The 14,934-nt window shown below is 36.6% G+C and overlaps 2 protein-coding genes across 2 annotated transcripts; both read left to right on the top strand.

Annotated features, from left to right (window-relative positions):
- The first annotated feature begins 2,718 nt into the window (after window positions 1–2,718).
- On the top strand, window positions 2,719–7,369 carry LOC149381821 (hepatocyte growth factor activator, putative (DUF3527)). The gene is made up of 3 exons (XM_089600845.1): window positions 2,719–3,061; window positions 4,485–6,700; window positions 6,828–7,369. Exons 2-3 carry the CDS (start codon window positions 4,526–4,528, stop codon window positions 7,116–7,118), a joined length of 2,466 nt encoding a protein of 821 aa, XP_089456971.1. The 5' UTR covers window positions 2,719–3,061; window positions 4,485–4,525; the 3' UTR covers window positions 7,119–7,369.
- A 1,559-nt stretch (window positions 7,370–8,928) lies between these two features.
- On the top strand, window positions 8,929–11,818 carry LOC149381820 (phosphatidylinositol:ceramide inositolphosphotransferase-like). Its single transcript, XM_089601432.1, has 11 exons — window positions 8,929–9,193; window positions 9,270–9,377; window positions 9,904–9,990; window positions 10,085–10,153; window positions 10,442–10,522; window positions 10,732–10,803; window positions 10,923–10,983; window positions 11,091–11,193; window positions 11,344–11,439; window positions 11,538–11,584; window positions 11,700–11,818. The coding sequence occupies exons 1-11, from the start codon at window positions 9,161–9,163 to the stop codon at window positions 11,816–11,818; spliced, it is 876 nt and encodes a 291-aa protein (XP_089457558.1). The 5' UTR covers window positions 8,929–9,160.
- The last annotated feature ends 3,116 nt before the right edge of the window (window positions 11,819–14,934 follow it).

Raw genomic sequence — 14,934 nt, 5'->3', positions numbered from 1 at the left:
TTTAATTTCAAACTGTTCAATTGTTATGATTATTTATTTGGTGATTGTCTTATTGATTTCTATTTAGCTACAATAATTATATGTACTCGTGACGTGGCTCATAAACTCGTATAAAATCTCATTATATCATATATGACAAGAAACTCTTATACTTGTTTATATTCAATTTAATGGTAATTGTATTCTGTTCTTATTCATAATTATTTTTAAAAATTAAATGTTGCCAAGAATACAATTTCTAATGCTTCACTAGACTTACTTAGTTACAATTCTCAATAACTAAAGTGGTCAATTTTCAGCAAAATAATTTAAGTTACTTTGTGAGTACATTTTTTTAGATTACATAAATAATTTATTACTTTCAAAAACTAACATGTATGGTCAAAAAAATTATAATTTTTTTTATATTTAAATATTTTAATTATGGTACACTTAGATCAATAATCCAATAGCTCACCATTCTTTTTAAAAAAATAGTCAAAATTTAATTTTATTAAGAAAATAACTTATTAAGTCAAAGTTAATTAAATTAATAAAATATTAGTTTACTAACTGTGCAGTTAATTTAATTAACTTCGACCTCGTGGGTTATTTTATTAATAAAATAAATTTTTTTGCTAAAATCTTAAAAAAAAACTAAGAAATTGTTCAGTCGCAACAAATTACAAATAATTGGCCAGATAAGCCTTACAAACAGTGGCAATTGCGTTTTAGCCAACATTTGGTTAATTTTTTGTAAATAGCCATTGCGCCTACGTGGCAGGATATTAACTGTTTTTTTGTTACTAATTTGCCCTTATTTACTCGTCGCGACTTATTATTTATTAGGCAGTTTTTTAAATTTTAAAAATAAACTTAATAGGAAGGTGGTTATTTTGGACGTGTGTGCTTTAATCTATTTAAGTCGCATTAATAAGTCACGACGGTTTTTAAAATTTGGTATAAACTGAATTGGATAGTAGTTATTATATTCCCGAAATATTTGGATCTTGTTTGAGAAAATTGTGCGATTAGTTATTGAGATTTAGTTTCTAAATCTGGCGGTTTAATATATGTGGCCGAGTAGAATATACACAATATCTGCAAAATTGTACTCATTTATTGATGATCTCAAATGGCCGCCTATTCCAATTCAAATATTAGAATACTCTGATGATTTTCGAACTGGTTTTTTCAGAATTTTTCCAGTTTTATTTACATATTTACATAATTTTTTCCAGTTTTATTTACAAGACTGTAAATATGATTTACATTTACAATGAATATACTGTAAATATGTTTTTGTATTTACACGAAGATTCTGTAAATCAGTTTTGTAATACACGAATAAATTGTAAATATGCTTTGTTTTTCACGCATATACTGTAAATCATTTTTGTTTTTACACGAAGATACTGAAAATCATCTTTGTTTTTACAATGCTTTAAGCTGAGTATACTGTAAATAACTGTTAATCAACATCATGCTGAATATACTGTAAATAACTGTTAATCAACATATACTGTAAATAACTGTTAATGAACATCGTATTAACAATTATTTTTGAAAAAAATAACCGGAGCCAAAATCTCAACAAATTCACAATAACTCTGCAAATCTCATACACCCAAAACCACCATCATTTTCGATGAAGAAGAAGAGAAAAAAAAAAAAAAAAGAAAAAAAAAGATCATGATAATCCATGAACTCCTCTAATCCCAATTCTTCATCTCTCTCGTCGAGCATGACCACGGTGGAGAACAACATGGCCGACATCATCAGAGTGGACAAATGAATATTTTCCTCATTTACACGAATTGTTTCTTCTTCTGTCATCTTCTTTCTTCTCGTTGCCTCCCCGGAGAAGAAAGAAGATGACAGAAGAAGAAAAGATTCGTGGTGGGCTTGTCGGCGAGGGTTCATCTCTGAGATTCTGTGGTGCGTTGTTTTGAAGGATTTTGTGGTGTTGGTCTTTTAATTTCGATTGTTAATTGATGGTCCCTTGATTTGTGCTAGTAATTATTGACCGTATATTTGGTTTAAATTTTTTTTATTTTTGGTGTGTATATGGGCGGGAATTATGTGGGGACATTTTGGTATTTTATTAGACCGTAAATATTTAGCTGTGGCTATTTACAGAAAATTAACAAAACGTTGGCCAAATCCAAAATCTCTATAGCCGCGTGGCTTATATAGCTATATAACCCTTATTTTTATTGTAGTAATTTTCTATAATTTTAATTATTTTACGTATTTATGATTTTTTTTAAGAAGCTTATATATATGAATTTCAATTGATTATTTAGTTATGACATCCTTAAAAAATATATATAAATAAATAAATAAAACTTAATTACGCGGCATAATTATGTTTTCCGGAGCCGGACAAACATAAAATCCGAAATTATATAATCCAAAAAATTAAAGTTTTATCTGAAATTTCGGAATGAAAAATTCGGTCACATGCTTTCGGAGATAGAACTTTTTGGTTTCGGAAAATATGGAAACTGACGGACGTTTGTCTTATGTTTCCGCTCCGTTTGAGCAGGATTTTCTACGAATAAAGAGAACCCCAATAAACATGGCCCACATTTTGCACATCATTAGATATTCGTCCTTCGATGTGACCGAATGATTATTCGTCTTTTTCTTTTAGCCGTCCGATGAAAGCTATCTTTTTCTCTCTCGCCGCTCTGTTTTATTTTCAATAAATATTTTGACTGTGCTTTTACTTCACAGAACAAAACAAAAAATAAATAAACGAGCCTTAAAACCTCTCTCTCTCTCTTAGTTTGGGGTTCAGAATTTCTCAAACAGATTGACAGTCACAGACTTCTTTTTGGAATTTGGGGACGCAAAATCTGAGAGAGGCATTATTGCGATTGCTTACACGAATTGCATCATTTGCTCTCTCATTTGCATTTGCTTTTTCTTCGCTCCTTTTTCCACTACTTTTTTTAGTGCCATTATTTATTTTGTCGAGAAAGAAAAAAATAATGTCGCACCGACACTGGAATCTTCGCTCAGTCTCGCATTCCGTTAATGGCGTCTCTCTTCGCTGCATTGCCGATTTCGAACTCCGGTGCGTTCTCTCTTTCCCTTTGGATTATCCGTTTGGTTCGCGAGAAAGTTTGTGCGCATTTGTTGTCGTTTAGTCAAATTTGCGCGTCTTTAGTCGCAGAGACGCAATCAACTTTGTTTGGGAGCTAGCAAAGTAATGGAAATGTTTTCGTTGTTTTCTTTCGGAGCCAAACACACGGCCTTTACGGATTTCGAAATCATTATTTTGAATTCAAGAGTGCGCTCAATTATTTGAATAATTGGCCTTAGTTTTTTCTCCTGTTAATTTTAGGTCGTTTTCATTTGCCTTATCTCATTAATTCCTTGAATTTATTGGAGAAGAAAAAAAATTCATTTTGGTTGTTTTCTTCTGGACCACAGAGTTGACAGTCGATAGACCATCTGCTTAATTTTGTAATTTCCGTGGTAAATGGTCTGTGTCCAACTGTCCATATATATACTGATCTGAATTGTCTTTTTTACTTTACCGTTTGAGTTTTAGTTTTTGTGCTTTTTGTGTTTGTTTTTGCAAATTGAATACAAAAAGGAAAAAGAAAAGGAAAAAGAAAAAGAAAATTTTACGGCCGTTTAGGATTCTTGGACTTTGCTGGTCAAGCTATAAATTTCTCATTGTGTTTGTTTATGAGTAGTTGCGTTTTAGTGGTAGATAATGTTTCACTGCATTATTTGGCTAGTGGACAAGCTTTCAGAACTGGAATTTGTCACTAGTCTCTGCTTTTAAATCTCACCGTTGATTTTATCTTCCCCAACGGACCAATTATCCATCTTCTCGGTTTGTGGGCAATATAAGAGCTGCTACGAGACCATATAGCTGACTATTGAGCTTCTTTAAATGTAATTATTTCTTCGTCTAGAACTGTAATTGAGCTGATAAAAAGAAGGATTATCCTGATATTCTCAGTGTTTGATGGCGTTTGGGTACTTGTCTTTGTTTCTTTTCGTTCTTTCTTTCTTTCTTTCTTTCTTTCTCCGTTTCGAGTGTTGTGTCGGATAAATGGTAGCTGAAATTCTTCCTGGTCTACTTGGAGACATGTGACGAAATTAATTGTTGCGCATGTATTATTTTCACACCTACTTTAAGACGCTGAACATCTCTTGCAAATTGTATTTCCATTTTCTCCATAGAAAGAAAAATAAATACATCATTTGGCATGGAAGCTCTATTTAATACGGTACAGCCTAGAAAATAAATACAACTTCCATGCTGAAGCTACAGATTGTAGTCTACTTGATCTCTTGGGTAGGTTTACTTGTATTGTCAAAAAGAGATTCCCTTTTTTTTACCTTTATTACCAGGTCCGCCTATTACAAGTTCCTTAGTGTTGACTCATATCTTTATTGCCGACTTTTATTTATATACATATATAAATATGAATTAAAAGTTTTCTGTTAATTTTTTTTAACGATTTACTTTCTATGTGCAGCTGAAAAGAATTAGTTCAGTTTCTCTTTCGAGCGACACTTGATGGAGTACCCAGATCATGTTCCATCCATGGATCACCTTTCGAAAGACGAAAGGAATTCAGTAGATCGAAAATCTCTCGGAAGACAAGGAAACGGTTTGCCTCGGGCACGCCAAAGCATGAATCTTCAAGACAGGTTTAAGCTAGAAAAGCCTAGTCCCGTGCATGCTGATTTCCATCGCAACATCATGAAGAGCTCAAAAAGCTTCTCACATCAATTCTCTGTGGGTCCTCAAAGGCAGCGAATCGTCGTCAGTGAAGTTGATGAAGACGAGCTTGTTAAGTACATGTCAAAGGTGCCAAGTTATCTGCAAAAAGGAGAAGAAGCTGTAACGGAGAGAGCTTTGAACGTTGGTGTCCTTGACTGGGGTCGCTTGGAGAAATGGAAGTGTAACCAGAAGCAAATTCCATATAGAAGTATTGGGTATTCTCCGTCGAGTAGCAACACATCCTCGTCTTTTTCAACAGATGAATCTTCTACGCATTCTAGCGGAGGTCACAGCATCTCTCCTACTCGTCAAAGAGTGCGTCGTCTTTCCCTGCAATCTCATCTGTCTCCGTCTCTAATGGAAGGTCCGTCCCAAGTGGTCGATTTTTCTGGAGAAAGTCTTGGAAAGTTCCGAGAAGGTAAGAGTACACAGAATGTTAGTTTTAATATTGAAGAAAATTGCGTCAACGAAGCTTTGCCCGTCTCCAAAAAGCATCCGAATGCAGAGATGAAACAATGCAAGAGGAACCCAGAAAGTGTAAAGTTGCGAGACAACCCAAGTACTAGAGCGGCGACACTCACAGTGACGAAGACAGAAATGGAGACACGAGCCGTCGGATTTGAAGCTAGAGATCAGGTCAAGGTTTGGGTTCTGGATTCAGAACGTACTTGTTCTAATGGAAACAAAAAAACTGTTCTTTTGTCGCCAAAGAGCGATCCCGAAAGCAGTCATTTGTCAAAAGTACATCAAAGAAGCATCGCCGATGGATGTGAGAGGGCATGCCATTCTAAGGTCAATTCTGATGTAACGCAATCCGTATCTCAGCCGCTGAATGTGGTATCCAATCCATCCAGAGGCATTCTAGAAGAAGCAAAGACAGAAATTGTGTCGCCCGTATCTTCAAATTCAACCGACCATTCCAAAGCATCGGAAAAGGAGCCGAAGAAAGCAACGGCCGAAAAAGCTCGAAGCCTTTCTCCGTTTCGTCGTTTCTCCAGCGGTGCAAGTAAGACGAGTAGCGTTCCTGGTTCGAACGAGGGTTCTGATATGTCTGCTAATACTTGCGGACCCTCCACCGGTGATTCTTCCTCCGGCGGAGATAAACCCAGCTCAACTGGTCGCTCGAGGTCAAGCCCTCTAAGACGATTGCTTGACCCTCTGCTGAAGCCCAAGGCAGAAAAGCACCGACACTCGGTGGCCGACGAGCAACATGCTTCTTTTGCTGCTCGGTCGGGAAAAGTAAAATTGGGCATGACTGGCTGTAAGAAAATCAACGTCAACGAATTGGCCATGGGAAAGAAGCACGGGCCGTCTACGGTGCAAGCCCTTTTGCGAGTCGCAGTCAAGAATGGTCTGCCTCTTTACACATTTGCTGTCAATAACGAGAACAACATCCTTGCAGCCACCGGAAAAAACAGTGGCAGAGACCAGACCTATACGTTCTTCACCATCCAGGACGTTAAGAAAAAGAACGTCGGTTGGAGAGGCAAAAGTCAGGACTACATCTCCAACGTGGTTGCCCAAATGAAGGTTTCAGATTTCGGATATTCCGATTTGACCACTGGGAATATCGGCGTGAGAGACTTTGTGTTGTTCTCCGTGGACCTGAGACAGAACGTGCACGGAGCGCCGGAGTTCCACCCAAAGGACGAGCTCGGGGCTATTCTCGTCAAATATCCCAAAAAGACAAGTCCGAGCTCTGCGAAAGACGAAAAGCCTGATGAATCAGAAGAGGGCTTATTGGGGAACAGTATAGGCACAACAGTCATTTTCCCAAGCGCCATTCATAGCCTGCCCAGTAAAGGAGGACCGTCGTCGCTTATCGAGCGTTGGATCTCGGGCGGCTCGTGTGACTGTGGGGGCTGGGACTTGGGTTGCAAGCTTCAAATTCTCGGGAATCGCGAGAGATCAAGGTCTTTCAAGAGTGGTCATCCTATCGATGAAGATCGGTTCGAGCTTTTCCCTCGGGTACGACTAATTTGTTTTTGAAAAAAGCATTTACACTATTTCCATTATATCTATGCAAAGCAAAAAAAAATGGAAGATGTTTTCTCATTATATATATGTTGGCTTTGGGGCTGTGCTGTATATACAGGGAGGCTTGCAAGAAAACAGGAAAGTTTATAGCCTAACCCCATTCAAGGACGGAATTTACTCGGTCGAGTTTCATTCATCGATCACGGTTCTACAAGCGTTCTCGATTTCTACAGCGGTGTTAGATACTAGACAACAGAGTGAGTTCTCGGAATCAAGCCGTGAAGTTGAAGAGAGAACCGATGGTGAGCCTTTTCCGGCGCGAAGTGCTGGGACAAGTCATGGCAAAACCGAAGGTGAGGGTCCAAGATATGTGTCCTATCCACCGCATTCTCCGGCGGGCCGCGTCTAGATTTCTCATCCGAAATATGAATTAATGATTATATATTTATATAATTATATGTTTATACATGCATGTAGCAACTGACCTTCTGTTCCCTCGCAATGGTTGGTTTTAAAGTCCATGTATTACTTTTGGACGAATTAGGAAATTATCAATAGAGCATTTTGTCATTAGAATCAATATGTGCATATCTTACTAAACTGTAGCTTTTTTAGCTGTTTGTTTAAGTAAATATTAATATGATTTTTCAGCATATTCTATCTCTGCTTTTTCTTCTCACAAATGGGAATCTTGCTTACTCGAAACATAATAATAATATATATTTGTATAATATTAAAAAACTGGCATTTTTGTCTGTGCTGTACTATAAGTGATACTCTAGGGTGTCAGATGATCGTTTGTGGATTTCTGGTAATGGCTTCCTTAATTTTTATTTTGATATTTTTTTAACAAGTAAAATTAGAAGTTTAAAAAATCTAGATTAATAGTAAAAATTGATAACTCTAGCATGAAGTATACACTATCAATCAAATGTGAACTTTAAGAGAAAGAATAAAAATAAAAAATCAAATGTGAACTCATAATAAGTTGTGGCCGAACTAAAAAATAGTTAATAATTTATACTTCCATAAACGGTGATTGGTGTGCTTTTCTCGTCCTCTTATCTAGAGCCTTTTTCCATCTTTTTTTTTTTATGCTGCTTTGCTTTTGTCCCTTGCTAGGGACCTCTCCCTCCCCCTCTATCTGAAATTCGTTTCATTAGTCAATTTATGACGAATTAATTAACATGAGAATACGCTATTAGTCAATTTAATTTCAGCCTTTTTATATTGTGTTTTTACTTTTCTATTACTCATGAATTAAACATTTTCATCTCATATAAATTTTTTCCAGAGCCTTAGTTTTAAGCTTTATTCGTCGAATTACGCTCTTCCGGCTTGTCTATTGATGAACAAGTTGTTTCAGAGGTTGGTCGAGTTCATAATATATTTTAAGATTAAGGACACCATCAAGAATAAAGTTATCCGAACTTTAATCAAAGCTGCAATTACGATTTTTTTTACAATTACCTGATATCATTAGAACTCGTATCCTTAAAATAAGCATCATTATATTTTTAAATAAATTAATAATTACCAAAATCGCTACTAAATGAAACGAATCTTATGTACATTGGGGAAATTCCACAAATTCGACTTATTGTTTACTGTTTTTCAACCCCAATAAATTATTCAACTTATTGTTTACAATTTTATTTGACTTATTTGCCTTAGAGTTTATATAATTTTTTTTTACCGTAAAAATCATTTGAAAATTAAGAAAATAAATTTATGAGATATTTGAAAATTCTAGATGTTTATGGAGTTACTTTCTTCAAATTAAACATTTGTGATTTCTCTTCAAGAGAAGTAGTATAGGCCCAATAAAATCCTCAAATTTTTGTGGCGTTGTCTGTGCAAAGCCCGCATCTACTCACAAGCCCATAACCACCGTACGATCATGAACCCGAGATTCTCGACAAACGAAACAGAAAAGTTAAAACTTATAAGATCAAAAATACTCACGTGCCAACATTTTCCATCCAACGGACAAAACTGCGGTTCACAATGTCACGGCTCTCGTAATCATTCATCGACAGTTCATATTCACCTCTCAGTCAATCCGCTAGCTATATTATTTTATTAGAAAAGCGAAAGCCCGCGAAATAAATATCCATTATTTTATGGTCTTTTTATTATATACTAAAATAAAATAACATCGTTTTGTTTATTTATCTATTTATTTAATATTGGACTTTCCACTTTCCATACCTATTTAAAACTCGATTTTCTTCTCAACTGTCTTCGAGAGAGAGAGAGTGTGAGAGGAGGTTTTCTCTTCCGGGCTTAAATTTGGTCAAATTTTGATCTTGTTTTAAGCCAACGCCGAGATTATATAGTAAGATCAATTTTTAAAAAAATTGAAGTCTTTAAGGGTTTATTTTAGCAAATTATAATAATTGTTTGGAGCTTCGCTATGGCCATTGAAGTCGAATTCTAGCTACTGGAAAAATGCCGGCTTACCGTGTTCACGAAGCTCCTAAGGTTTTTTTTTTTTTCTTTTCTTTCAATATTTTATTTGCAATATCTCCCATTGTTACAATATTTTGGTAATCGTTAGTTTCTTCAAAACTCGAAGCTATGGAGGAAAGTCTGCGCAGAGACATCGATAGAGGTTTCGCTTCTATCAAAGAATTGGAAGTTCCTTCTCGCCGGGATTGCGTTTCAGGTTTTTTATTATTCTCCACAAATTGTACTGAAAATTATTAGTTTTGATTTAATTTTTTTCCTTCAGATTTTACTTAATCGCATGGCTTAGTAAAACAATGATTAATTTTATACCTGATCAAGTGTTTGTTCTTCTAATGAACTGATTACATTACATAGATTACTCCATTGAAGTTCCATATGGACATATCGCAAGAAGTTCATAAACTGATATGATTATTTTTTCCCCTAGTTCTTGGTTTGGCTGTAAATTTATCGATTTAATTTTACTCACGCATTCGATTTGTCTTCCTTGTACATTGTTCCCCCGCATTAAACAAATCTGTTATTTATTGTGTATGATCGCAGATTTTGAAATATTTCAGACTTAACGTTTTAACTTTGTACCTGATCGAGTGTTTCTTTTCACAATAAATTGATATCGAGTGCTTAAAGACTACTTGTTTGAGGTTCCTTAGGCTGTAACTTTATGCATTTGATTTATACATTGTTCTATCCTTATTGTGACCTTTTGTGTGTGAACGCAGTACATACATGGCTTGGCTGCTCATGGAGTTCATTACTTGCATCGGCCAGGACCCATACTTCAAGACGCCGGGTTCTTTCTTCTGCCTGTGAGTATCATTTTTTCGCCCGATTCTTTAGTAAAAAATTCACTAGTGAAGTCAAGTTTATAGTGTTGAAATGCTTGTTTTCTTGTTGCATTAGGAGCTCGGTCCAGACAAAGCTTATATGAGCGAGACCCTCTTCACCGTCATCTTTATTTCTTTCTCTTTGGTATGTTCGCATAGTGTTCTATAAACTGGATAAATGTGACAAGTGAAGTATTAACAGTACCGAGCAAAAGCAAATTTTCTTATTGCTGGTTCATGAGCCAAAACAAAATCTCCTCGAATGCTTATATCTTCTGAATAAGTATAGTAATGGTTTTAAGAATTTATTTATGTTTAAGCAAAGATATATCTGAGACTAATATAAAATATTATCCTAGTTCCTTTTCTACTTGAGATCTGTAGAGCTCATTATATGCTCCTTTGTATTGACATCTTGACTTTTGTTTTGCAGTGGACTTTCAGCCCATTCTTCTTGCTAAACAAAAGAATATATACAGTTTTAATTTGGGTCAGGGTAATTGCTTATTTATGTGTAAGTATTTCATACTTCCTAGCCATTGCACAAGTTTATTTTTTTCTTCTTTCCCTGAGGAATGTTTATATTGTTTATGCACAAGATAAGACCTTTTGCTTTGCTTGTATGTAAATTCTGCAGAAAAATACTATAATAATAATATTAAGAGTAAAATTAATAACCCTGAGAATAACAGTATTTGTTTGGTACATCTTTCATCTTTTTAGGCTTCGCAAAGTCTCCGAATCGTAACCTTCTTTTCAACTCAGCTTCCTGGTCCAAACTATCATTGTCGAGAGGTAATCTAATATCTGCAACGAAAAAAACCAAAAAAAAAAAAACTTGCAATATATAGGCTGAGCTCTCTCTCAAATCTGCATTGTGATCTTGTTGATAAAATTCATTGTAATGCTTCCAGGGATCAGACCTTGCGACACTGCCCCCACCAAAGAGTGCGATGGAAGTTCTCTTGATCAATTGTTAGTCTCAAACTATGTGCCCTCTCTATTTAATGCAGTAGATGAATAATAAATTCCTAAGTACCTAACAATTTACACTAAATGCTAATCCATTTCGCAAAACGCAGTTTCCAAAGGGGTTAATTACGGATGCGGTGATTTGATTTTTTCGTCTCACATGATATTCACCTTAGTGTTTGTTCGTACGTATCAAAAGTACGGAACAAAGAGGTAAACTCTAGTCATGCCTCTGTGCACAACATTTTGTGTTCTGTTACTTCCTTTTTTTTGTGTTCTATTATCATTGGTAGAGTGTCATGTTAATGGTCCAATAATATTTATGGCTTTATTTACCGTTTCGTTAACCAAGCCATCTTGCAGATGCATCAAGCAGTTTGCTTGGTTACTTGCTGTGATTCAGAGCCTCCTAATTGTAGCGTCAAGGAAGCACTACAGTGTTGATGTTGTCGTTGCTTGGTAAATGCAGATTATCCATCACTTAAAAAATAATTAAAAATAATTTTGTTTTATCTTTTGCTGATTGCAACTAAGCTGCTTTGTTCTTGGTAATGCAGGTACACTGTTAATTTGATTACATTCTTCATCGATCGGAGTTTTCAACGTAAGTAAATTTTTACCTCATACTTCTTAATTCTACCTTGTGTTCCAAAAAAAAAAAAAAAAAAAAAACGACCTCAAAGTGATTGGGTCTGTCTTTTTTTTTTTCTTCGCTACAGAGTTGCCCGATCGGTCTGCTTTTTCTACGAATTCATCAGTACTACCATTGATAAGTAGAGAAAAGATAACTAGAACAGAGAAGAGCTTCACGGATTCCTCAATGGAAATGCACAGCTGATACACAGACATTAAAAAGTCAGTTTGATAGTTTTAGTTTTCAACGTTCTTAGTTTTTTTTTTTTTTTTTTCCCAAGAAGGCATTCAGGAAATTCAAAGATGACACTAGACTAGAGTAGTAGTAAGCATCGGCATTCATGAACATTGATTGACACAGCCAAAGCTGAAGATAGCTTCGGTGTCATATCTCATATCTTTCACAAACTATGTTCAACCACAAGAAAAAAGTAAAGAAAAAGATAAGAAAGGGCTAATTATTGCTTCTAATTGTTGTCTTATAATAACATCACATGCCCAATTGGTGTGGAGTTTCACTTTCTCTGCTCCCACACGGTACACAAACCAGTACCATCATTTTTCTTGTTCACAAAAAAAAAAAGGAAAAAAAAAAGAACAAGAGGAGACACGTAGTATGTGTAATTACAGACACGAGGAATCAAAAAGGAAAAAGCAGTAGTAACAAAAACAGCATTAGCTTTAAATTCAAGCCATTGGGTTGTAATACCAGGTTGTCATGTTTGAAGATATTATATTATCATGGTCCACAAATATGCTGCCGGGTCCGAATCAAGGCTTATGCCTCATCACGAATTGGATTGTGAGAGAGACTAATGGCTGTACTTTGATCTTTTATGATTTCACTCTCAATTTAAAACGCGTGCAGTTTTTCCCCTTTTTTATTTTTATTTTTATTTTTTTATTCATTGTATAGAAATATACGGATCAATTTCGAAGAAAAAAAGAGACTCTTAACTATATAGTTTACAAATACAAAGAATATGGTGACTCGTCTTAGCATAAAGAATCTGTTATGAAGTGATCTAATCCTAGCTGCGAGCTAAGCGATCTGCGAGCTGGCGAGCTGGACGAGCTGCGGAGCTGAGCGAGCTGCGAGCAGAGAAGTTGAGCGAGTTGCGAAGAGCGAGCTGCGAGCTATGTTGAGCGAGATGCAAACTAAAGAGTTGTGCGAACTGCGAGCTGAGGACAGCAGTTCGTCCCTGTCGTTGGATCTTCATGACGTGGCGTGCAAGTTTTCTTCTTCCGGGTCTTTAAATAGAGTTAGGCTTGGCCTCTTCGAAGTAACTTTTCATTCTGTAATTCTGAGACACTTTTGTAGAGAGAGAAAGTATAGAGAGAGAGAGAAAGGCTGTGAGATCAAGAACAGTTGAGAGATTTCTCGAAGTACTTGTAATCTGTAAAATCTCCAAGAGACGATTGATCTCATTGATAGTGAAGAAACCCCAAGGCTGGACGTAGGTCAATTCACGACCGAACCAGGATAAAATCGCTGAGTCCTTATCCTTTCCGCTTGTTTTCTGTTATTGTTAGTGTTTGCGTGTGTTGCTTGCGATTTAAGTTACGTCTGTGTTCATCAATTTTGTGCGCAGATTGAATTAGTTTGAATCGAAGACTCAACAATTGGTATCAGAGCCACCCTCACACGTACAAAGAACAAAAGATGGGACTCACGAAGATCGAAGTCGAAAGATTCGATGGGAAGGGTGATTTTGCACTATGGAGAGTCAGAATGAGAGCCATACTTGTCCAGATGAAGATCGCCAAAGCATTGGAAGGTGAAAAGGGATTGCCTGAAACAATGTCGGCATCGGAGAAATCAGACATCCTCGAAATGGCTTACAGTACCCTTATTCTTCACCTCGGAGATAAGGTGATGAGGGAGGTTTCAAAAGAGAAGACCGCTGCTGGAATTTGGTCAAAGCTTGAGTCCCTGTACATGACCAAATCACTCTCCAACAGAATTCTTTTGAAAGGAAGACTCTATGGATTCAAGATCCAAGAGGACAAATCCCTCAGCGAAGGACTCGACGAATTCAACAAGATCATTCTTGACCTCGAGAATATCGAAGTGAAGATTGATGACGAGGATCAAGCCGTGCTCCTTCTAAACGCGCTGCCAAAATCCTTCTCAAATCTTGTTGAAGCAATGAAGTTCGCCAAAGAATCCATAACCCTTGAAGAAGTTCAGATTGCCGTGAAAGCAAAGGATCAGGAATCAAGATCAGAAAAGCGATCAAACGCCGAAAGTCTGAACATTCACGGCAAAGGCAAGAGGAATTCCAAGTCGAACTCGAAGAACAAGCACAAAACTAAAGGCGGAGATTCCAAGGAATCAAAATCCGAAGAACAAAAGGAATTTCCCTATAAGTGCTATCACTGCCACAAGGAAGGTCATATGACGAAAGATTGCCCTGACAAAGACAAGACTTTCGAGAAGCCAAAGAAACACGCCAACGCTGCCATTGCTCAGGAGGGATATGAGAGCGCTGAAGCTCTGAACATCTCCGACCAAGATCCATCAGAGAACTGGGTTCTTGATAGTGGTTGTACATACCACATGTCACCAAACAAGTCCTGGGTTGAGGATCTAAAGCTCGAAGATGGAGGATCAGTGCTACTCGGAAATAACAAGGCTTGCAAAGTTCAAGGGTCAGGTAACATTCGAATCAAGATGTATGATGGTATTGATAGAGTTCTAACCAATGTCCGATATATCCCTGATCTCAAAAGAAACCTAATTTCTTTGGGAACTTTAGAAGACCTTGGTTATAGTTTCAACTCATGGAATGACCATATCTTGATCAAATGGAAATCTGAAGTTCATATGAAGGGTTTCAAGAAAAATGGTTTGTATTTTTTTATTGGATCTACTGCTGTGGGTAGTGCTAATGTGATTAACAGGGAAAATCTGGCAAGGCTATGGCATCTCAGACTTGGCCATGTCAGTGAGAAAGGAATGCATGAACTTGAGAAGAAAGGCTGTTTTGAGGGCCAATCCCTAGGAAAATTGCAGTTCTGTGAGGACTGCGTCTATGGAAAAACAGTCAGAACCAAGTTCACAAAGGCAATTCACAGGACTGAGGGAATTCTGGACTACATTCACTCAGATCTTCGGGGTCCTTCAAGGATTGTCTCTCATGGAGGAAGCAGATACTACATGTCCATTATTGATGACTTCTCTAGAAGAGTGTGGGTCTATATCTTGAAGCACAAGTCAGAAGCCTATGACACCTTCAAAGTTTGGAAGACTGCAGTGGAAAACCAAACAGGTAAAAAGGTAAAACGTCTCAGAACTGAGAATGGACTTGAGTATTGTGC

This window comes from Urtica dioica, chromosome 11 (assembly GCF_054948205.1).
Source record: "Urtica dioica subsp. dioica isolate 48M chromosome 11, U.dioica_male_clone48M_v1_H2, whole genome shotgun sequence".
NCBI lineage: Eukaryota > Viridiplantae > Streptophyta > Magnoliopsida > Rosales > Urticaceae > Urtica > Urtica dioica.
This window is presented reverse-complemented; position numbering and strand designations above follow the sequence as displayed.

Coding starts and splice junctions, on each gene's coding strand:
- LOC149381821 (XM_089600845.1), top strand. CDS start 4,526: ATGGAGTACCCAGATCATGTTCCATCCATGGATCACCTTTCGAAAGAC. Junction 6,701..6,827: donor GGTTCGAGCTTTTCCCTCGG/GTACGACTAATT, acceptor CTGTATATACAG/GGAGGCTTGCAAGAAAACAG.
- LOC149381820 (XM_089601432.1), top strand. CDS start 9,161: ATGCCGGCTTACCGTGTTCACGAAGCTCCTAAG. Junction 10,523..10,731: donor GGGTAATTGCTTATTTATGT/GTAAGTATTTCA, acceptor TCATCTTTTTAG/GCTTCGCAAAGTCTCCGAAT. Junction 11,194..11,343: donor CAAAAGTACGGAACAAAGAG/GTAAACTCTAGT, acceptor GCCATCTTGCAG/ATGCATCAAGCAGTTTGCTT.